General features: G+C 40.2%; 2 protein-coding genes and 1 long non-coding RNA gene across 10 annotated transcripts in view; 1 reads left to right on the forward strand and 2 right to left on the reverse strand.

Annotated features, from left to right (window-relative positions):
* Positions 1 to 11742, reverse strand: lipt1 (lipoyltransferase 1). Of its 3 annotated transcripts, none has more exons than XM_067583099.1 (4): positions 11649 to 11742; positions 3276 to 3854; positions 1670 to 1891; positions 1 to 430 (listed from the first exon to the last, which is right to left on the reverse strand). In XM_067583099.1, the coding sequence occupies exons 2-4, from the start codon at positions 3787 to 3789 to the stop codon at positions 18 to 20; spliced, it is 1149 nt and encodes a 382-aa protein (XP_067439200.1). In that variant the 5' UTR covers positions 3790 to 3854; positions 11649 to 11742; the 3' UTR covers positions 1 to 17. The 3 variants fall into 3 exon arrangements, with proteins under 3 accessions (XP_067439200.1, XP_067439198.1, XP_067439201.1); XM_067583097.1 differs by lacking the exon at positions 11649 to 11742 and adding an exon at positions 5637 to 5710; XM_067583100.1 differs by lacking the exon at positions 11649 to 11742 and adding an exon at positions 5637 to 5697 and having other exon boundaries at positions 3276 to 3830.
* LOC137177008 (protein piccolo-like) lies at positions 6965 to 21345 on the forward strand. Of its 4 annotated transcripts, XM_067583087.1 has the most exons (14): positions 6965 to 7116; positions 9093 to 9364; positions 10024 to 10821; positions 11486 to 12310; positions 13048 to 13094; positions 13266 to 13368; positions 14411 to 14828; positions 15950 to 16028; positions 16120 to 16259; positions 16354 to 16457; positions 17177 to 17231; positions 17365 to 17453; positions 17544 to 17657; positions 20730 to 21343. In XM_067583087.1, exons 2-14 carry the CDS (start codon positions 9185 to 9187, stop codon positions 20742 to 20744), a joined length of 2967 nt encoding a protein of 988 aa, XP_067439188.1. In that variant the 5' UTR covers positions 6965 to 7116; positions 9093 to 9184; the 3' UTR covers positions 20745 to 21343. The 4 variants fall into 4 exon arrangements, with proteins under 4 accessions (XP_067439188.1, XP_067439185.1, XP_067439184.1 ...); XM_067583084.1 differs by having other exon boundaries at positions 17177 to 17213; positions 17362 to 17657; positions 20730 to 21345; XM_067583083.1 differs by having other exon boundaries at positions 17365 to 17657; positions 20730 to 21344.
* LOC137177027 (uncharacterized) overlaps positions 14459 to 22039 on the reverse strand; it is a 15355-nt gene continuing 7774 nt past the window's right edge. The window contains exons 4-7 of one of the 3 annotated variants that reach the window (XR_010925931.1): positions 20687 to 20797; positions 17352 to 17585; positions 16093 to 16241; positions 14844 to 16005 (exon numbers count right to left, since the gene is read on the reverse strand). This is a non-coding gene — a long non-coding RNA (uncharacterized lncRNA). Of the gene's footprint in view, positions 14589 to 14843; positions 16006 to 16092; positions 16242 to 17351; positions 17586 to 20686; positions 20798 to 22039 lie in introns of those variants that run through there. The other 2 variants (XR_010925930.1, XR_010925929.1) reach the window with 2 other exon arrangements.

Raw genomic sequence — 22039 nt, forward strand, 5'->3', positions numbered from 1 at the left:
TGTAGTTTGAGGTTTATTCAGCCCATGACAGACACCACAGCGTCACACAGGTTGTGCAGTCTGTGGTGCAGCTCGCCGCTCTCAGACCGCAGCAGCGCAGAAACACCTGCGGCCGTCCGGTGAGGACAGAACCGCTCTCCGACCAGCACGCCGCTCAGCTCGCCGCTCAGCCGCTGCGGCAGCCAGTCTGCAGGAACGTCCAGCTCGCAGCTCTCGATCACGCCGTTCTTCACCTCCATATGCAGCCGGGCGGAGCTGCGAGCTGATGATCCGACGTCTGTCAGGTCCAGGAGCGTCTGGACGCTGAATTTAGGCGTCTTCCCGAACGTCCACTCCCAACCACGCAGCTCTGTCGCCGCTCTGCTCAGACCAGGAAACGCAGACTCGTCAGCGGGGTTAACGAAGGTCGCCGCGGAGCAGAAGCCGAACTCTGAGGATGGAAAGATGAGAGCCATTAACTCTTCATCACCCGCTGTCACATCTCCAACAGCAACATACTGACTTTTAACTCGTCATCATCAGTCTCTCAGCATTCAGCAGGATATTAATTATGACCCTTCAGTCATAATTAATCTCTAAACCAAACATCTGAACTTCAAATCTAATTAATAAAAGTGTGATTAATCATTAATGAAGCTTTCAGGGAGCAGAGAGAGTTTATTCTTTAGGTTTTATACTATTTGTTTATGGAGAAAAAAACATTTACAATCACATTATATTAAGGTCCTTTGTTACATAAAACAGGAGAACAGCCATCATTATTTTAATTAATGTACTTGAATGCAACATTTCTGAATAAGATGCACAAAAATATTTCCATGTTTGTATATTCTGGGTCACATGAGGAGAAGAGAATGAATTTCACTGCTCTTAAATGAACTAAACAGTACGTCAGAGTTAACTTCCTGACTCGTATCGAGGCCTGAACCAAAACATACATCATCTGCAGTCGTCTGGTTGCAACTTAATGATTTCTGTAAAAGCAGCTTGTGCTTGTTGTTCGGTTTCGTTTCGATAAGTCCGATATGACTTGAACGCAGCGTAACATCTCTGTGCCTTCATGAGTAAAAACTGTTCTCATTTTAATTAAACACCAAATATCAGCTCCTGTATCTTCTAGTTTGATCTCTAATTAATTTACAGTTTAATTAGAACAGTAATAAAGATTAATTAAGGGGTGACAGTTCTTGCCGAGTTAATTTTATGTTCTATTTAATGAGCATAAATGTGTATTTTTCCTTGGTTCTACTTTATTATAAGTGCTTTGCCGTCTTTTACCAGTTTAACAAGAAATAATTTAGAGCTGCAACGATGAGTCGAACGACAGAAAATTACTATTTTGATAATCGAATAACTGTTATGAGTGATTTTTTTCTTGGTAAAAATGTCCAAATTCTCTGATTCCAGCTTCTCAAATGTGAATATTTTCTGGTTTCTTTAAACTTCTCTGACAGTAAACTTGAATGTCTTTGTGTTGTGGACAAAACAAGACATTTTACAGATCAAACTAATCGATCAGTCCAGAAAATAATCAACAGATTAATAGAAGAAGCCCTAAATCATGAGTTCGTCTGCTGCTGCAGTGACAGTATCTGACCAGCAGGGGGCCTCGTCGATCTATCACATTATTGTCCTTCTGTTAGTGTTTTTCTCTCCAGTAAACCAGTACCTGCGTTGTACTGGTCCGCCAGTGCGTCCAGCAGCTCCTCCCACTGCAGCGAGGGGGCGTGGTCCACCAGGTTGGCGACAGGTGAGGGGACGCTGGGCGTGGCGTTGCTGTGGATACCGGGGCAGGAGGGGCGGAGCACGGCGGCGAGGGCGGAGCGGTCGGCGGAGTGCAGCAGAGTGCAGTGATGGTACGACGACTTCCTGCTGAGTCTGGACGCGCTGCCTGGAGACGACGACAAAAAAACAACAACAATAAAAACAATAAAAACAACAACAACAACTGAATTTGGTCTTTATGGTTCAAATCTAAATATTTTTGAAAATTGAGACAAAGCAAATCAAAATGAGCTGAATTGATCCCAAATTGAAACTTGAATTGATTGATATTTCTTATAAAGTCGACCTTTTGAATCTGGAGTTCTCTGATAACTCAACTAATGATTGTTTCCGATTGATTAGTCACTTTTTTTTTTAATTAATCGATCAAAAACAGTGAAAAGTCCAAGGTGCCATCTTCAAATGTTTGTTTGTGTGAATGTTGAGAAATAACTTAAATTTGCTATTGATTAACTAAACAATTAACTGACTACTTGTGATGATTCTGACTCTTTATCTAATCAATCACATTTTCTCATCAATCTAAACTAAATACAAGTGAACCATTTTGATTAACGATTAATCAAAACGATTATCAAAATCGCTGTTAATTCGTTTTCTTTTAATTGATTAATAATTTCATCTGTAGTTTCCGACGTGTCAGACTTCTTAATTATTGATAAAAATCGAAAAACCTACCAAATCAGACTCAAGTTATAATAAACCGGAATTATCCTTTAAATTTTATGTACATTATTCAATAAATTCTACAAAAGCAGCAGAATTTGAAGCTCTCTGATTGGACGTTTCACAATGAAAGCTCCTAACATCATAACAAGAAGTATTTTGTGATGAGAAAGCACATTTTTATCTTCAAACTAATCGCCAAACAACTTTTCTCAATGTGATATTTTTACTCAGCGTGACCTCTCTGTGCTGCCGCAAGAAGCATCACATTAAAAACGTAAGTTTCTGTTTGCAGCAGTTTATCTACAGTTAAAAGTTAAAATCTGCCACCTAAAAGAGAAACAAAGGGTTAAACAGATCAGGATCTATGGATGTAAAGACGTTCCTGACGTGTCGAGCATCAGCTCACCTTTAAATGTTTCTATATCAGACGCCTGAAAGACACAAACGTCTTCCTGCTACACGTTTCCTATTCTCTCACTTCTTGAAGTGGGGGTCTGGATGTGGCACAGGTCGCCAAGTGGGGGTCTCCTTTCTTAACGTCTTTCCCCATTAACTTGCATGGATTTTCATCTGGTTTGATTTTCCGAAGCCTTACTGTTCAGCCACCAACCTTCATGTGCTACTTCAGGCAAAATGCCACCAAACACTCACTGGATGACACCTTGACCCCCACTTGTCTTTTTGTCTGGAGGACTGGGAAGACTGGAGGAACCATTGTGGCAGTTGGTTTTAGTGTGAATTCATATCTTGGACTGGAGGTTGCACTTTTTTGGGGACTCCGATCTAAAATCTGGTCTAGGGCCCTGCTTAGAGTTCAGTACCTGAGATCTTGTAGTGTCCTTTCAATAAAATGTCGAATCTGTCAGTGGCCTGGACGTCCAGCTCAGGTCGCAGCTTCCTCAGCGCCTCTGTGACGACCTTCAGGTTCCTCTGCCGGTCGTACGCCTTCTTGGAGGTGAAGAAGGTCAGGTTGAGGTTCCCGAGGTCATGGAAGACCGTCCCGCCGCCGCTCCGCCTGCGGGCCAGAGGGATCCCCGCCCGCCTCATGGCTGGCAGGTTGCACTCAGTCCAGGGGTTCTGGTGGCGTCCGATGACCACGGCTGGCCGGTTCCTCCACAGCAGCAGGATGCTACGCTGCTGCAGGTCCACCTTGGCGTCGATCCAGTCCTCCAAAGCCAGGTTCTGATAAACGTCTGTGGATCGGGAGAGCAGGACGAACCCTGACGCGTCACCGCCAGAGGCCGTCAACAGACTGCTGCAGGTACGAGTCTGACACCTGCAAACACCTGAACAGCCTCTGAGAAGAGACAACGTCCTTCTGATGTGTGACATCATGGCGTTTACGGTTCTTCTTCACCTCCACATGCTTGAAACATCTAGAGTGAGAAAAAGATCCACGTCTAATAACAATGAGAGGAGAACTACATGTTAAAACCAAATATTTTTCATAAAAACAGTTTTAAAACCTTTTTACTGTTCACTTATTTTTTGTGCAAATATAAAAAAAAGATGTTTGGTACATTTTTTTCTAAAAGAAGTGATTTAAGGCTGAACTGATTCATCAACTGACAGAAAACAACTTTGATAACTGATTAAGTGTTAAAGTCATTTGTTAAGCAAAAGTTCCAATAATTTGGAATTAGATTAGCTGCTTTTCTGTCTTTTACATCACTGTAGACTGAATATATTTGTGTTCTGGACTGTTGGTCTGATAAAACATTTGAAGATGCCAGCTCAGACTTTTCTCTAAAGATTATTTATATATTAATATTATCTACTAATATTATTTATGTTTTACTATATACAATAAAATAATCGTTACAGCTGGGGCTGCAACTAACAATTATTTTCATTATCGATTAATCAATTAGTTGTTTGGTTTATAAAATGTCAGAAAATGGTGAAAAATGTTGATCATTGTTTCCCAAAGACCGAGATGACGTCCTCAAATGTCTTGTTTTGTCCACAACCCAAAGATATTCAGTTTACTGTCATAAAGGACTAAAGAAACCAGAAAATATTCATATTTAAGAAGCTGGAATCAGAGAATTCGGACTTTTTATGTTATGTACTTAAGTGAGAACCAAAATATTGGCCGAAGTTTTGTTATAATGTCTTCAGTATCAGTCACAAAAATCTATCATTGTTCAGGCTGTATTAATTATATTTTTCATTGATATATTTCCTATGTCTGAATGCATTTTAATGTAAAAACCTGTTGAGTTGACATGTAATTACATAAGCTGTAGAGACTCCAGCTGCAGGTAATTACAGCTGTAAATCTGGGACAAATTCTGAAACTATTTGAATTTGGTTCATCTAGTTGCATTAACTTTATAAACTGTTGTTGATTCCTAGACCAGCGGTATTCAAACTTTTTCACATCAAGGACCCCTAAATGGACACACATTAGACCAGGGACCCCTGTCTAGTAAGATTTTTGTTTTTAGATGTTTTATTACTGAAAGTGTATGAAGCCCATGACCGAAATAGTCACATTGTGTTACTTATGGATGGAATTATAGTGGAAATAAATCATTCCCCTTTTTGCTGGGGACCCCCTGGAATCCCCTCAAGGACCCCTGGCGGTCCCTGGACCCCACTTTGAGAACCACTGTCTTGGAGGAATCTTATTAAGAAGAACGGCCCCTTTTAAATCCAGAAAAATATTCATTTATTGTTATTACATGACTAGAAAAGTAATATAATAATAATATAAATTGCATTGAACGCCTGCATGTAAACAAACTACCAATTTGTCTGCAACTGACAACTAATTAAATTAGCTAATTAATTTAAAGTATCAACTGTACACAGTCTCTGTTTCCACTAAAATCAGAATAAAATGACATTACAGATAATTCCTGGAAGCTTTATATCAGTTTACAGTCACATATCGGCTCATTTTAAGAAGCTGTTGTTGGATTCATTTGTCTTTCATGAACTACAGATTTAGTTTTTATAAACTACTTCAGTAAATGACATCACTGACCCATCCTACAGTAAACTACACCGGAAGAGCCTGTAGTTAGCTTTAGCATTAGCTTCGCTGTAAATTCTCTTCGCGCCATTAAAAGACAAACCGAAACTTTAATTATTTCAATTTAAACAAACAGTCGTTAACAAAACAGTTTGACAGAATGTATGAAAATAGAGCTGAAGACGGTTTCTCTCATTCTGACCTGAACCGAAGAAGAACCGAGCCGGTGACGTCAGAAGAGACAAACGACAAACAACTTCCGCCCTCGGCCTTCAAAACAAAGGCGGCGACAGCCACAAACAACAAATTACCAAATAAATTTCAACGACCTGTGGAGGAGTTTACGTTCTTTAATCAGGCCGATTATTGTGTGTCTGTATATGTTAAAGGAAAGACGGTTATGAAAACGTTTTCGTTAAATACAGTATATACATGTAGTGTTTTATTTCTATTTAGTCTTTATTTCTCTCTGTTATCTCTGTATGATCAGTTAGTTTGTTGTTAAATGTGATGTATGTATGTACGATTCTACACCAAATTACACCAAAGGTTAAACTGCTATTTTATTATTATGTATGTACATTTAGTGCATTCTCGATTACATGTTGAACAGCACAGTGCCTTTATTGTGAAGCTTAAAATAGCAAGAAAAGCTTTTCCATTTTGATTGTTTGTACCTTGACACTTGGCTCTGACCTCGGTCCCTAACTGTAAAGTCGCCGTGCAGCGCTGCGATCTGCCGGAGAAATGTTCCGACCCTCAACCAAAATCAATCTACATGATCTACAGTAAAGAGGCGCAGAGTGATGACGGATTGGACATTAATCTAATGCATTTATAAAGCACTTTTCTAGTCTACCGACCACTCAAAGCCCTTTACACTACATGCAACATTCACCCATTCACACACATTCATAGACTGATGGCTGCCATGCTGTTGCTATTGCTCACTCCCCCATTCTCTCTCTCTCTCTCTCTCTCTCTCTCTCTCTCTCTCTCTCTCTCTCTCTCTCTCTCTCTCTCTCTCTGTCACACACACACACACACACACACTGATGGCCAGAGATTGAACCACTACCTCCTGAGCCACAGCCGCCCAACATGACAGATCTTTGTCTGGGTATAAAATAATGAAATAAAAAATAAATGAGAATGTAGAATAGGATACATGAATTCTAGAGAAAACAATAAAACGCTTGTTAGTCTTTTTTTTTTAAAGTAGGAGCCCATTAATTAGTTAAATTCCAAAGATCTCATCAGTTATTTAGCAAATTTTGAATTAATACATTTTCTTGAGTTTTGGGAAACATAATGGAAAAACAGCAACTTAAAAAATAGTTTTTTGGAGGTTTTGGATGATCATATAACAAGAGAAAACTTAATTTCTGTTTTAATTCTGAACATATATCCATACTGATAACATCATATAAAGAATAGAATTCACTGATTAAAACTAATTTTATTATATAAATATTTTTAGTCATTTTTGATTGTTAGTTTTTTTAAGCTCTTCTGTCTCCTCAGTGTCTGACATCGTCATGAGATGAGGAAGAAGCAGAGTGTCTAAAGAGACGACCAGAGAGAGGAAGAACATGTGACCACATCCTGACAACACACTCACACTCACACTCACACTCACACACACTCACAGAGTCAGTCAGTCGGAGTCGATGATGTTTCAGGTGAGAGGTTATTTTCCTTCAGATTTTAAATGTTAAGCTAAATGTAAGATCAGTACTATGACACTCTGCTTGTTTTTTATCCCTCTTTACATCTTTCATTTGTCAGATGCAACACTATAAATCTGTTATATAGTCTGTGATTTATACATTTCATTTCAAATATCTCTATGCTGCTGACAGATTGAAGAGGAAATGACCCAAATGTGACCACAGTTCCACATCAAATTTAAAAACAAATTTTAAAAAAATCAGAAATGTCTGTGAAGTTCTGCCTGTTAGCTGTTTATGAACAACAAAATACTAACAACTCAGATCGGTATTAGTTTTCATGTGAAAGTCAGTTTTCACATCTAGAACAAGAGGGTGTCACTTTAAGAGAAGGTGCATTTTAATCGTCTCTGGGCGCGAATTCTTAGAAGTGTCTCGTTATCTCACATTCACACTTAGTCATATAGGCACGCACAGCTGCTGTGCGGTCTGTATGTCGTCAGTTACAAAAGACAAACTGTTACATGTTGACTTAAACATTTCACTAAACGCTGAAATTTAATAACACCAGTTTAAACACTGTCATGTTTCAGAAAATTTAAATGCTGTCAGTAAACTAGAGAAGCTGGAGAAAATAGTGACTTCCAGGTGTCCACATAGAGACAAAGATGACTCACAGGCATCCATGTTAAGACAATAATGACTCACAGGTGTCCATGTAGAGACAATAACAACTTAGAGGTGTCTATATAGAGACAATAACGACTTAGAGGTGTCTATATAGAGACAATAACGACTCACAAGTGTCCATGTAGAGACAATAACAACTTAGAGGTGTCTATATGGAGACAATAACAACTTAGAGGTGTCTATATAGAGACAATAACGACTCACAAGTGTCTATATAGAGACAATAACAACTTAGAGGTGTCTATATAGAGACAATAACGACTCACAAGTGTCCACGTTGAGACAATAACAACTTAGAGGTGTCTATATAGAGACAATAGCGACTTAGAGGTGTCTATATAGAGACAATAACGACTCACAAGTGTCCATATAGAGACAATAACAACTTAGAGGTGTCTATATAGAGACAATAGCGACTTAGAGGTGTCTATATAGAGACAATAACAACTCACAGGTGTCCACATAGAGACAATAACGACTCACAGGTGTCCACATAGAGACAATAACGACTCACAGGTGTCCACATAGAGACAGTAACGACTCACAGGTGTCCACAAAGAGACAATAACGACTCACAGGTGTTCATGTAGAGACAGTAATGACTCACAGGTGTCCACATAGAGACAATAACGACTCACAGGTGTCCACATAGAGACAATAACGACTCACAGGTGTTCATGTAGAGACAGTAATGACTCACAGGTGTCAACATAGAGACAATAACGACTCACAGGTGTCCACATAGAGACAGTAATGACTCACAGGTGTCCACATAGAGACAATAACGACTCACAGGTGTCCACATAGAGACAGTAATGACTCACAGGTGTCCACATAGAGACAATAACGACTCACAGGTGTCCACATAGAGAAAAATAACGACTCACAGGTGTCCACATAGAGACAATAACGACTCACAGGTGTCCACATAGAGACAGTAACGACTCACAGGTGTCCACATAGAGACAACAATGACTCACAGGTGTCCACATAGAGACAATAACGACTCACAGGTGTCCACATAGAGACAATAACGACTCACAGGTGTTCATGTAGAGACAACAATGACTCACAGGTGTCCACATAGAGACAATAACGACTCACAGGTGTTCATGTAGAGACAACAACGACTCACAGGTGTCCACATAGAGACAACAATGACTCACAGGTGTCCACATAGAGACAACAATGACTCACAGGTGTCCACATAGAGACAATAATGGACTCCACCTTGTCCATTATTTTCTCATACCAGATCACCTCAAAGTTAATCAGACTTTATTTGTGTCATTTTGCAGAGCTTCATCAGATCCATGTGAAGGCGTCGTGAAGATAACACACAATCTGCCACATACACATATAATTATGCACATAATCACACACACATTGAATGTTAGCAGGTGTGTGTGTGTCTGACATCATGTCTGACTTGTGGACATTCTCCACTTCCTGTCCTCCCCCCATCATCCATCACTCCTCTGTTTCACAGTCATCTCCTTTCAGTCCCTCACCTCCTCCAGTCTTCTCCCCCTCGTCACTCAGGAATCATGGCAACCTTCCTCATGACAAGGTACTTACTATGTACTTTTTTACACTTATTTATTTATGCACTCAAGTGTTATTGTACTTATTTTCACACTTACTTGTGCACTTATCCAGTCACTAACTTATTTAAGCTATTGCCTTTTTAGTAGACTGCTTTTTTTACTTATTTATTCACTGTATTTACTTTCTGCGCTTATTTATGCACTTCCTTATGTCCTTATGTATACTTATTTATGCACTTAAGTATTTAGGCACTCACCTTTTAATTACTTACTTATTTATGCATTTATGCATTTTAACAACTATTTATTGATGCACTCCTCCTCATTTACACACTTCAGTATTTAAGCCCCATAATCACATATTTATGTATATTTACTTATCTGCGCTTTTACTTTTTTATGCACTTGTCTACTTATTGATGTACTTTTCACACTTACTTACTGAAGCACTCACTTGTTGATTTATTTATCCACTGGCACATGTAATTATTTAATCACATATATTCACGTACTTATTTATAGACCAATTTACATACTTACTTACAGATATACCAATGTAATTACTTAAGTACTTATTTACACACTTATGTACCTTTTAACGTGCTTACTTATGTACTTACTAGTTTACACACTTACTCACTCATGTACTTTATTATTTATATGTACACTTCCTTTTGCCCAGGTGAACTCACATCACCTCCCTTATCCCCAGGTATCCTCCCCTCACCTTCAACATCCCCAGGTGACCTCCCCTCACCTTCAACATCCCCAGGTGACCTCCCCTCATCTTCAACATCCCCAGGTGACCTCCCCTCACCTTCAACATCCCCAGGTGACCTCCCCTCACCTTCAACATACCCAGGTGACCTCCCCTCACCTTCAACATCCCCAGGTGACCTCCCCTCACCTTCAACATACCCTTGTAACCTCACCCCACCACCACCATCAGCACCAGGTAACCTCCCCTCACCTTGCCTATCCCCAGGTAACCTCCCCTCACCTTGCCTATCCCCAGGTGACCTCCCCTCACCTTCAACATCCCCTTGTAAGCTCACCTCACCACCACCATCAGCACCAGGTCACTTCTCCTTCCCTTCCTCATGCCCAGGTAACCTCCCCTTACCTTGTACCCCAGTCCCAGGAGTCCTCCCCTCACCACTTTCAGCCCCAGGTGACCTCCCCCCACCTCCATCAACCCCAGGTAACCTCCCCCCACCTCTGTCAACCCCAGGTAACCTCCCCCCACCTCTGTCAACCCCAGGTAACCTCCCCTCACCTCCATCAGCCCCAGGTGACCTCCCCTCACCTCCATCAGCCCCAGGTGACCTCCCCTCACCTCTGTCAGCCCCAGGTGACCTCCCCTCACCACCTCCTTTCCAGCCACAATCATGATGCAGATTTAGATCATTCAAACTGGAGCGGATCTGAACCACCATCTGATCTTTCCTACCTGCTCAACAACTACAGTTTCTCCCACCAGGTAAGTCAGTTATTTACTCCAATCTGTTATATTCAAACAAAAACTTTATATAACTTTATACTTCCACTCAGAGGGAAATATTGTACTTTCTACTCCACTACATTTATTTGACAGCTTTAGTTACGTTCTAGATGAAGATTTGACACAATGGATAATATAACAAGCTTTTAAAATACAACACATTGTTAAAGATGAAACCAGTGGTTTCCAACCTTTTTGGCTTTTGACGTCTTACAAAAAGCAGTGTGTAGTCGGGGTCACATTTCACATGTCTATGAGTTGTTAACAGCTCCACCAAATAGTGATTTTTCCCTTTAAACTTCTCACATGCTTTCATTTCAATAAATGTTCAAATGATCCAATATTTCAGCAAAAATCAAAGATTAGAAAAAAAGTCCAAATGCTGAAAACAGATTTGTGTATCAGAACTTTGTTTTTTCTTCTTTCCTCTCCCATTAATCATCTCACCACCCCTCAGATTTATCTGCTGACCCTTTGGAGGGGCCCGACCCCTACTTATATACTTTTACTGAAGTAGGATTTTTCATGCAGGACTTTTACTTGTAATGGAGTATTTTTATATTGCTATATTGGTACTTTTACTGAAGTATCTGAATACTTCTTCCACCACTGACTGTAATCCATTTGTCTTTGATTTAAACAGAGCCAGGATACATCATACTTGGATTTCCATCCCCAGAACCAGAACCAGAACCAGTTCAATACTGATCTAACTCACCACAGACCCAAGTTGGAGAACATAAACACACTGCCCTACGAGACTCAAACACTCGTTTCTAGCAATGTGTACGGACAGAGCAACTCACCTGGTCCAGATGCGGACACCTGGGGGTCTCTGGAGCCAGCTCTCTCCCAGCTGCAGTGCTCTCCACTGGGATCCTTGTCTGGAGGAGTGCCCCTGGGGAGACGGAGTTCCGTGGAGTTCAGGTCATTGTCTGCAGAGGACTTCTCCAGCAACCAGTTTGTCCCCTACAGTTACCATGACAGTAATGCCACCCAGCCCTTCTGTAGCCCCTCTACCCCTGGTCCAAGTCCTCATTACCCTCAGACCCCTGCCATCTCCAGTCCTGGTCCTCAAATGCATCCCAGGACAGAGAGACTAGGGTTTCAAACACAGACATCCACACAGCTGAACAGAGATAAAACCATTAGTTGCTGTCTGCATGAGTCTGACAGCTATGCTGTGACCTCTGACCCCAGCCAGCACCAACTGAGCCAACACGTTGTCCTGAGCCAAACTGAGCCAATCCATAACCAGTCGGGCCTCCCTGATGCTGCCAGTAGCCTAGACAGCTGTTTCCCTCCACAGGGAAGCGGCCAGGATGTCGGCAGTGCTGCCCAGCCTCCAAGCCTCACTGCTGGGCTGAGCTGGAGGGAAGAGTCAGGAGGAGGAAGGAAACGAGGAAGAGGAAGAGGAAGAGGAAGAGGAGGAGGTGGAGATAGTCAACCAGACTTGACCTGGAACTGGGTGTGTTATCTCACTTTTTAATTGCTAACAGTTATTATCTCAAATGTAATCAAGTTAGTTCTAAAAATAAGCAAATGGACAAGTGAGTAAATATGTTTGTTAATAGGTAAATATTCAAGAAACTGTGTAAATAAGTCAATTAATGCATAAATATGTTAGTACGTGCTTTTAAAACAAACAAATAGTATATAAACAATAATAGTGTATATATAAGTAAGTATGCAAGTAAGTGCATCAATAAGAACATAAATAAGAAAGTAATAAATAAATTCATAAATGAATAAAGGCATAAATAAATAAACATGTGAGTAAATAAGTTAGTACTTAAATTAGTGTGTAAATACAGTAAATATATGTATAAATGAGTAAATAAGTATTAATTAAAAAGTAAGTGCGCAAATGAGCAAGTACATAAACAATCTTGGAAATAAAGGCACACGTTACTTTGTGCATTAAAAATGTGTGAATAATTATGTAAATAAGTGAAAAAAGTTAATTTCACACTTATTTTTTAAAACTTTAAAATAAATAAATATGTAAGTAAGTGCATAAATAAGTGTGCAAATAAATAATTAAATAATGCATTTAAGTGGGCACTTACATAAGTGCATAAAGTAAGTAAGTAAATATTTTAATAGATAAGTTTACATCATATTTTCATTGTTGACCTTATTTATTATACATAAATGTTATTGTTGGAATTGATCTACATTTCCTAAATGAATGTTTGTTTTCAGATCAAACAGCCTCAACATGAAAACCTCACGAAGGCTCCAGACTCCAGGTAATTTTGATGAAGATGATCATGATGATGATGTATAAAAGTTTTGTATGTTTGCCTCTTTGCATGTGCAGTATAATTTTACAGTATTACAAATTGTAAAACGTATTAAATGTTTCACATCCTCAACATTTTGCTTTACTTTTTAAAATGTACACTGTGTGTTTGTTACAGGCTGATGTGTACAGTGTGTAAACGTGACTTCAGGAGTTTGCCAGCGTTGAACGGTCACATGCGTTCCCACAGCGGCTTCAGATCAGCTACATGGTTGAACAAGGTTCAAACACACACAAAATTAACTTTTTATCACATAGAATGACTTTGAATTAACTTAAACCAGAATTACCAGTGGTGGAAGAAAGATTCATATCCTTTACTGCAGTAAAAGTACCAGTACAACAATGTAAAAATACTCCATTACAAGTAAAAGTCCTGCATTAAAAATCCTCCTACAGTAGAAGTACATAAGTATTATGAGCTTGATGTAGTTAAAGTATTGCAGTAAAAGTACATAAGTATTATGAGCTTGATGTAGTTAAAGTATTGCAGTAAAAGTACATAAGTATTATGAGCTTGATGTAGTTAAAGTATTGCAGTAAAAGTAGTGGTTTGGTCCCTCTGACTGATATATTATTATATATGACATCATTAGATTATTAATAGTGAAGCATCAGTGTTAGAGCAGCATGTTACTGTTGTAGCTGCTGGAGGTGGAGCTAGTTTACACTACTATATATACAGTTAGCTAGTTTAGTCCAGTGGTTCCCAACCTAGGGGTCGGGCCCCTCCAAAGGGTCAGCAGATAAATCTGAGGGGTGGTGAGATGATTAATGGGAGAGGAAAGAAGAAAAAACAAAGTTCTGATACACAAATCTGTTTTCAGTTTTTGGACTTTTTCTCTAATCTTTGATTTTTGCTGAAATATTGGATCATTTGAACATTTATTGAAATGAAAGCATGTGAGAAGTTTAGAGGGAAAAATCACTATTTGGTGGAGCTGTTAACAACTCATAGACATGTGAAATGTGACCCCGACTACACACTGCTTTTTGTAAGATGTCAAAAGACAAAAAGGTACTTTCCACCACTGAGAATTACAACATACATAACCTCAACTTTTACCCTAACCAAAAACCAAGTTTAGTGGTTAACCTTGTGGGTACCAGCTTGTCCAAAAATGGTGCATGAGTCCTCATAATATCAATGTATCAAAAGTCTTCTCAGTGTACTTTAAACAACATCCTGTTGTTTAAACTTCATACAGCTGCATTGCAAAGTGACCTCATTTGTGTTTCATTTCTCCACCTCTCTCTCTCCAGGGCAACAACTCCTCCCCACCTGTCCAACCCTCTGTTTCCATGGTGATACCCGTCTCTGTGCCTGTCCAATCCAAAGACATGTCCAAGGTGTGTAGGAGTGGACAACAGAGGAGATGCACTCGCCAGTCTTCAGCCACCGGAGGCGCTGTGCTCTATTGCAGCCTGATGCGTCTCGACACTGCCAAGGAAGAAGAGGAAACGGTTGCTAGGGGCGGTGGGAAAGTCGCTAGTGGTGGTGGTGATGACAGTGGAGGAGTTGTCAGTGGTAACGGAGTGGTTGCCAGGGGTGATGGTGGCAGAGGTCACTACACTCCTCCTCCCATGCTGTGTCCTCTCAGGGCGGGGCCGGGGCTGTACTGCTCCCTCACCACCAGGAGGCAGCAGAGAGCGCAGACTGTGCAGCTCCACAACTCGCACAGTAAGTCGATTCATCATTCATTGTTAAATAAAACAGGCCAAGAGTCCCACACCCCGAGATAAAAAAAGAGTTTAACAGACAAACTACATCCTGATGAATTAGCTATTCTTACAGCCTTACCCATTGTTGAAAAAATGTAAAGTTTGTCCTGAGGGTGGCGCAAAATACCACAAATTATTTTCTAAATTAAACCTACAGTGCACAACTTTTACATATAAATGAACATCCGTTACATTCAAGCCAAACGAGTTCACACAGAGCTGATTAAGCCTATCATCTATAATCTCTGTATTTCACAGTATACAGAGTTTGAATCCAGTGTCGGGTTTAACATTCCCGCGCTGGCCGGTGAATGCATGAATGCAGAATTCCTCCAGGCGAGCGGCTAACTTTCGGTTAGCTCTCCGCTAACTTGAATGAGGATACAGTAATTTAATCACGTGGCTCTTCTAGACTTTCCAAATGTTATCAGACAGAATGGATCAAATTCTGATAGTGGAACGAGTCATTTCGTGGGGGTTGTGTGAATTTTTTTTTTTTTACACATTTTAAACATTTTACAGCTGCAACAGTAGCGGAGTGGGCTACGGCGGAGCCTATGATGTTAGCATGTGTCAACACTGTTTTTGTAATTACTGTCACTGCCAGATTTAATCAATTATCAGCATTTTTGCTGTTTAATAAATGTTTTTTGATGAATTGGAACATTTAAATGCAAACTTATTTATCTATTTTGTAATTTATCTTTGAATTAATGAATTAAATAAATGATAATAGAGCCTGACTGGGCTGATGTAATCTTAAAAGTTTAGCATATTTTTGATATATCAGTACATGTGTATGTGTTGGCTGGTGGGTCTCATTCATCAAACATTCATATATGATTTATGATTTTAACTTGTGGTTACAAAATCATCCTTCAGTTTTCTTAGTTCAAAAAATGTTTAAGAATGAAGAATTTTCAAGTTTTTAAAAAAAAAAAAAAAAAATTTTTTACAACAAATTTATGCAAAAAAATAATGTGATGTTCATGAATCATATTCTTTAATAACCAACACTAACTCTAAACACCTTAAACCTGATTGGATAATGGAATTGATGTTTGTGTTTCTGATTGGCAGATGGACTCAGTGACCTTGTTTCCATGGAGACAGCCCCTCCTTCTCCTCCTGGAACACTAACGACAGGAATCAATAAGCCGTAAGTAAAGTCATATTCTTCTTTTTTTTTTTTTTTTTTTGCGATGATGTCACTCTCTGATCACCTGTTAAGCCTGAGCTGTCAATCACAGACGGATCAATATGGGACGGGGCTACCAGGCTGAGATCCCGCCCCTTCAGGACAGAAAATATGCCCCCTCTGACTCCCACGATGCACTGCTGCTGTGGACGCCGTGGGATGTACTGGAGCGTCCTGCCAATCAACAGAGAGGTAGGCACACACAGAAAGACACAATTATTATTATTATTATTATCATTATCACTATATCATTGATTACTTAATGATTGACACATTGTTCGTCCAGTGGAAGCTCTCCTGTCGATGTCTCGCTCCAGCGTGGTGCCAGGGGGCGGGGCCAGCCCAGAGCACGCCCTCCACATCCTATCAGAGGCCAGAGGAGACTTCCTGGTAAAAATCCCTTTTGATTCAATGTTTTAAGACAACAAAACATGACAAATTCAAAGAGCAGTGAAGACTTTTTACATATATCTGTACAGTATATATAATAGTTGTGCACTTAATGTAAAGTTCACATAATAAATTAGCAGCAGTGAAGTCCATTTGTGCAAAAATGCATTTAAAAGTAATTGATTAAGCAACTATAATTTCAGCTGTAGTGCACCACCATGTATACTGGGGTTAATAGGGGCCCCAAAAAGCAGCCATGCCTTCTTATTATTACATTTGTTTGCATCACTTTGTGACTGGTGTCTGTGGAAAGAGCTATATAAATAAACTTTGCTTGCCTTGATCAGATCTCTATTTAAAAATTGCTTAAAATAACCACAAATCCAGTCGAAGATAAGTCAACCACATCCTGACTCCACCTCTGTACTGAGCACAGACAGAAGATGATGAGGTTATTTCCCAGAATGTGTAACTGTTCAAAGTTTTCTTGGTAATTCTGTGTATCCTTTGATATAATTTTAATAATAGAGTATAATAAAACCACTAGAGGACAATTCAATTTACGGTTAGAAGCTGTTTTCACCACATAACAAGTAAATTAAATACTTGAGGAAAGCATTCTTGACAAAAGAATATGATGTAGGCTTTTTGTTTTTGGCCATAGAGTGTTTGTGCTTCCTGTTTGTCTGATTTAGTTTCTGCTGTTTTCTGTCTTCCAGGTTTCAGTGGAGAAGCTGCTGTCGACTCCCGAAACCTCCGACAACAGCCACTCAGGTCAGCTGCTGCTTCTTCATCCACATATATAAAATAAACAATTGTAGGAAATCAGAGTTGTTTTTAACAATGCCAGAAAGTTATGAGAATAAATTTCCAATAAATTAATCATCAACCCACCTTGCTGAACCAGCTGGTGTCATGTGGAGCGAAGCAGAGAGGAAGCTGATGGTTAAATCTCTGCAGCTTCATCAGAAAGACTTCAGCAGCGTCCAGAAAGCCGTGAGTTTTAAACTTCTGTTTGTCCAGCAGATCATCAAACATGAGCTGAGTCCGTTAGACTTTCTTTGTTGTTGTTTGTTGTGTGTTCAGGTTCAGACCAAGTCCGTCTCTCAGTGTGTGGAGTTTTATTATCTGTGGAAGAAGAAGCTGAGTCTGAGTTCGAGGACACCGGCCGGGCTGACTGTCGCTCTACCCAACAAAAAAGTAAGAAACACTGTTTTCACAAATGTCAAACAGGAGCAAAACTAGATGATAAAAATGAGATTTTTTAGATCCTCATCCTAAAGTTTATCCTGCAGGAGGCACCAGAGGAAAGGCCATGTTGTTACATTTATACTATATTATTGGATTACAATGCATAAATGTGTAATCATCACTGTAATGTTGCAGCTAGTAAAGGCAGAGCTGCTTTTTATATACGGCTGTAGGGCTGCAACTAACTTTCATTCTCATTATCAGTTCATCTGTCCTGCACATGCTCACATTTTCAAAACTGGAACCAAAAAGTTTTACTTGAAAAATGACCGAAACTATTAATTGTTTATCAAAATGTTTGCCAATTAATTTTCTGTCAATCAGTAATTGATTAATCGACTAATTGTTGCAGCTCTATACAGCTGGACAGCTTAATCAATAATAATACATCACAGTTTGTTTGATGATTGTATTTTGTATCAATAATCTGGATCTGCAAAGTTACTAAAGTCTCTAAAGCTGTCAAATAAATGTAGTGAAAGTATAAAGTAGCATCACATGGAAATACTCAAGTAAAGTACACATATACAGTATTTGGTTCTCTGATAAAAAGTCAAAAAACTTGTGGATATAAAAACTGAAGGACTACGACTCCCAAGGTGCATTTCAGCGAGAAACATCCAATCAAAGAGCTTAAAATTGATCTGAAGCTAAAGATAACTGCACAGGAAACTGATAAAAAAGAACGCTGATGAGTTCATGTTCTGGCTTCTTCTGCAGCCACAGCAGCTGAGGCTCATGGGTATTGTAGTATTTAGGATTTCTAAAGTTGAAAGAATTAAAACTGATGGCTAGAACATAAACCTGTTGTTCAGTTATCCAGCTGACTGTTTAGTTTTGTCTCACGTTTTGTAAAGATCACATCAAGGCCTTTCTGTGTTTTTTAAATAAAGTGTAAAGTGCTTCATGGAGTCTTTATAAAACTCTTTGGTCTTAGTTTTTTAAAAGTTGTTTGTTACGCTGCAGTCAAACAGAGCAATAAGTCAGTAAAGTGCAGAGAGTCTGCGTCAGTTGGCTCGAGGTTTTAGGTCAGTAACTTCACTCAGTGTGAATGCAAATGAAACTAAAGGCTGAATGAATAAAAACCACTGAAACCAAATTCCTGTTATCACTCCACGCACACACACACACACACCGAAACACAAAACACACGCACCGAAACACACACTTCCTGTCAGTGCTGTCATGTTTCAGAACAAACTGTGACTTAACAGAGTGTGTACGTGTGTGTGTGTGTGTGTGTGTTCGCGGTCAGACCTCAGTGAGTCAACTTTAATTTTCCGTCAGCGTCATTTAGATCGATATGATTGACTTTATAGTTGTTTTTTTTTTTTTATCAGCATTATTTTGTAGATCATTAAGATTTCGATCAGTTTGATCCACTTTAGTTTCCTGTTAGTCGACTTTAGTTTTAGTTTTTGATTTTTGTCAGAACAGTTGAACTGAATAAAACGGTTCAAGTGTGGCTCAGCTGGATTTACTTTAGTTTACAGTGACTCTGGTTTTTACTACGTTGTAATGTGTTCTGGTTTTTCATGATGTCGCTCTGGTGAGTGAGGACGTCTCTGGTGAGTGAGGACGTCTCTGGTGTGTGAGGACGTCGCTCTGGTGTGTGAGGACGTCGCTCTGGTGTGTGAGGACGTCGCTCTGGTGTGTGAGGACGTCTCTGGTGTGTGAGGACGTCTCTGGTGTGTGAGGACGTCTCTGGTGTGTGAGGACGTCTCTGGTGTGTGAGGACGTCTCTGGTGTGTGAGGACGTCGCTCTGGTGTGTGAGGACGTCGCTCTGGTGTGTGAGGACGTCTCTGGTGTGTGAGGACGTCTCTGGTGTGTGAGGACGTCTCTGGTGTGTGAGGACGTCTCTGGTGTGTGAGGACGTCGCTCTGGTGAGTGAGGACGTCTCTGGTGTGTGAGGACGTCGCTCTGGTGTGTGAGGACGTCTCTGGTGTGTGAGGACGTCTCTGGTGTGTGAGGACGTCTCTGGTGTGTGAGGACGTCGCTCTGGTGTGTGAGGACGTCTCTGGTGTGTGAGGACGTCTCTGGTGTGTGAAGACGTTGCTCTGGTGAGTGAGGACATCGCTCTGTGCTCTGGTGTGTGAAGACATCTCTCTGGTGTGTGAGGACGTCGCTCTGGTGTGTGAAGACGTCTCTCTAGTGTGTGAGGACGTCGCTCTGTGCTCTGGTGTGTGAAGACATCTCTCTGGTGTGTGAGGACGTCGCTCTGTGCTCTGGTGTGTGAGGACGTCGCTCTGGTGAGTGAGGACATCACTCTGGTGTGTGAAGACGTCTCTCTAGTGTGTGAGGACGTCGCTCTGTGCTCTGGTGAGTGAGGACGTCTCTCTGGTGAGTGAGGACGTCTCTCTGGTGAGTGAGGACATCTCTCTGGTGTGTGAGGACGTCGCTCTGTGCTCTGGTGAGTGAGGACGTCGCTCTGGTGAGTGAGGACATCGCTCTGGTGAGTGAGGACGTCGCTCTGGTGAGTGAGGACATCGCTCTGGTGTGTGAAGACGTCTCTCTAGTGTGTGAGGACGTCGCTCTGTGCTCTGGTGTGTGAAGACATCTCTCTGGTGTGTGAGGACGTCGCTCTGTGCTCTGGTGAGTGAGGACGTCGCTCTGGTGAGTGAGGACATCGCTCTGGTGTGTGAGGACGTCACTCTGGTGTGTGAGGACGTCTCTCTGGTGCGTGAGGACGTCGCTCTGGTGCGTGAGGACGTCACTCTGGTGTGTGAGGACGTAGCTCTGGTGTGTGAGGACGTCGCTCTGGTGCGTGAGGACGTTGCTCTGGTGCGTGAGGACGTCGCTCTGTGCTCTGGTTAACTTAGAGCATTTGTTACTATAGCAACTGAACTCTGTATGAACTCAAAGTATCTTTATGAGACAGAAAATCCAGGATTATCCCCAAAGTTAGCTGGCTAGATATCTAATCCTGCTTTGTGAGACCGGCCCCCGGTGTATTATGGTGTTTGTTTCATAAAGTCACCTCTCCTTTCTCACTCTGTCTTTTCATCTCTGTGTTTCTGCAGGGTCAAAGGTCGTGAGGATCTCATGGTGCATCACAAACGACCAGACTGTCAACCGCTGGAGCTACACACTACACACACACACACACACACACACACACACGCACACACACACACACACACACGCACACACACACACACACACAAACAGACACAGATATAGATTTTGTTATTAAGGCTTAAACTGCAACTGTTATGAAGTTCACCTCCAGGTTTATTGTTTAAATCCTCTTGACTCCTCACTCAGATAATGTTTTATTGTTTAATATACTCATATATTATCTATTTATTTCCAGTTTTCTTTCTTAATAATGTAATAGATGCTGTTGTTTTGATAAAAAAATTAGACGCTCTGAACATTAAAGCAATACATTTCTGTCTGTCTGAAGTCTGTTTCTATTTTCTATGTTTTCAATTATGATCACACAAGTGAAACAATGATGTGTTTATGTTGCAACCATCACATCTGATGTGTTTTCTCTGAGCTCTGGACTTCAGTTTGGTTCAGTTTTCAGCTCCGGTATGTTGGGATATTGTTTTTCTTTAGTCCTCTTTGTCTTTCTTACTTTCTATTCTCCCTCTGGGTACTGCTGAACAGATTTCAACTTATTACTGCCTGGATAAAAAAAAAAAAGACAAAGACAGAGAAGAAAAGCAAACATGAGACGCCTCGGGCTTTTTCTGTCTGACTGCAGCTGTTTACATTAATATTTAGTCACTCTCATCACTGCTGTCAACTTCAGAGGAATTATCGTCTAATAAATGACTTCAACTACATGTCTGAAAGTATGTTGGCAGTTAAACACTGCAGTTGTGTTAGTTAAACATGTAAAATACAAAACCACAGGTATTAATCTGCTGCTATAGCAACCTAAAAATCAGGAAAAACAGGACAATAACAACCCCCTGTCCATATACTTTTGGTCATATAGTGTCATTTAAAATCTTTATTTATTACATTATGTTTAATATTTTTTCATTTTAATATATAATTTCTTGCTAATTTTAAACATATGTCCTAAGAACAGCGATATTTATAATTTAGTACAATTCTGCATCATATTTATAGCTGAAACAAAAGCATTACATGCATTACTAACTTCAAATTTCAAAGGAATAGTACTTTATTTTACAAAATAAGCTTCTTCTCTTAGCATAAGGACTGGAAACAGGTGGAAACTGTTATTCTGGCTCTGTGTAAAGTTGTAAATACACCTAGCAACACCTCTAAAGCTCGCTAACTAACATGTTGTATCTTGTTTGTTTAGTCTGTAAGCAAACAGAAATGTAAAAAACAGTTTGTGGTTTCAGGG

Source organism: Thunnus thynnus, chromosome 24 (genome assembly GCF_963924715.1).
Source record: "Thunnus thynnus chromosome 24, fThuThy2.1, whole genome shotgun sequence".
Classification (NCBI taxonomy): domain Eukaryota; kingdom Metazoa; phylum Chordata; class Actinopteri; order Scombriformes; family Scombridae; genus Thunnus; species Thunnus thynnus.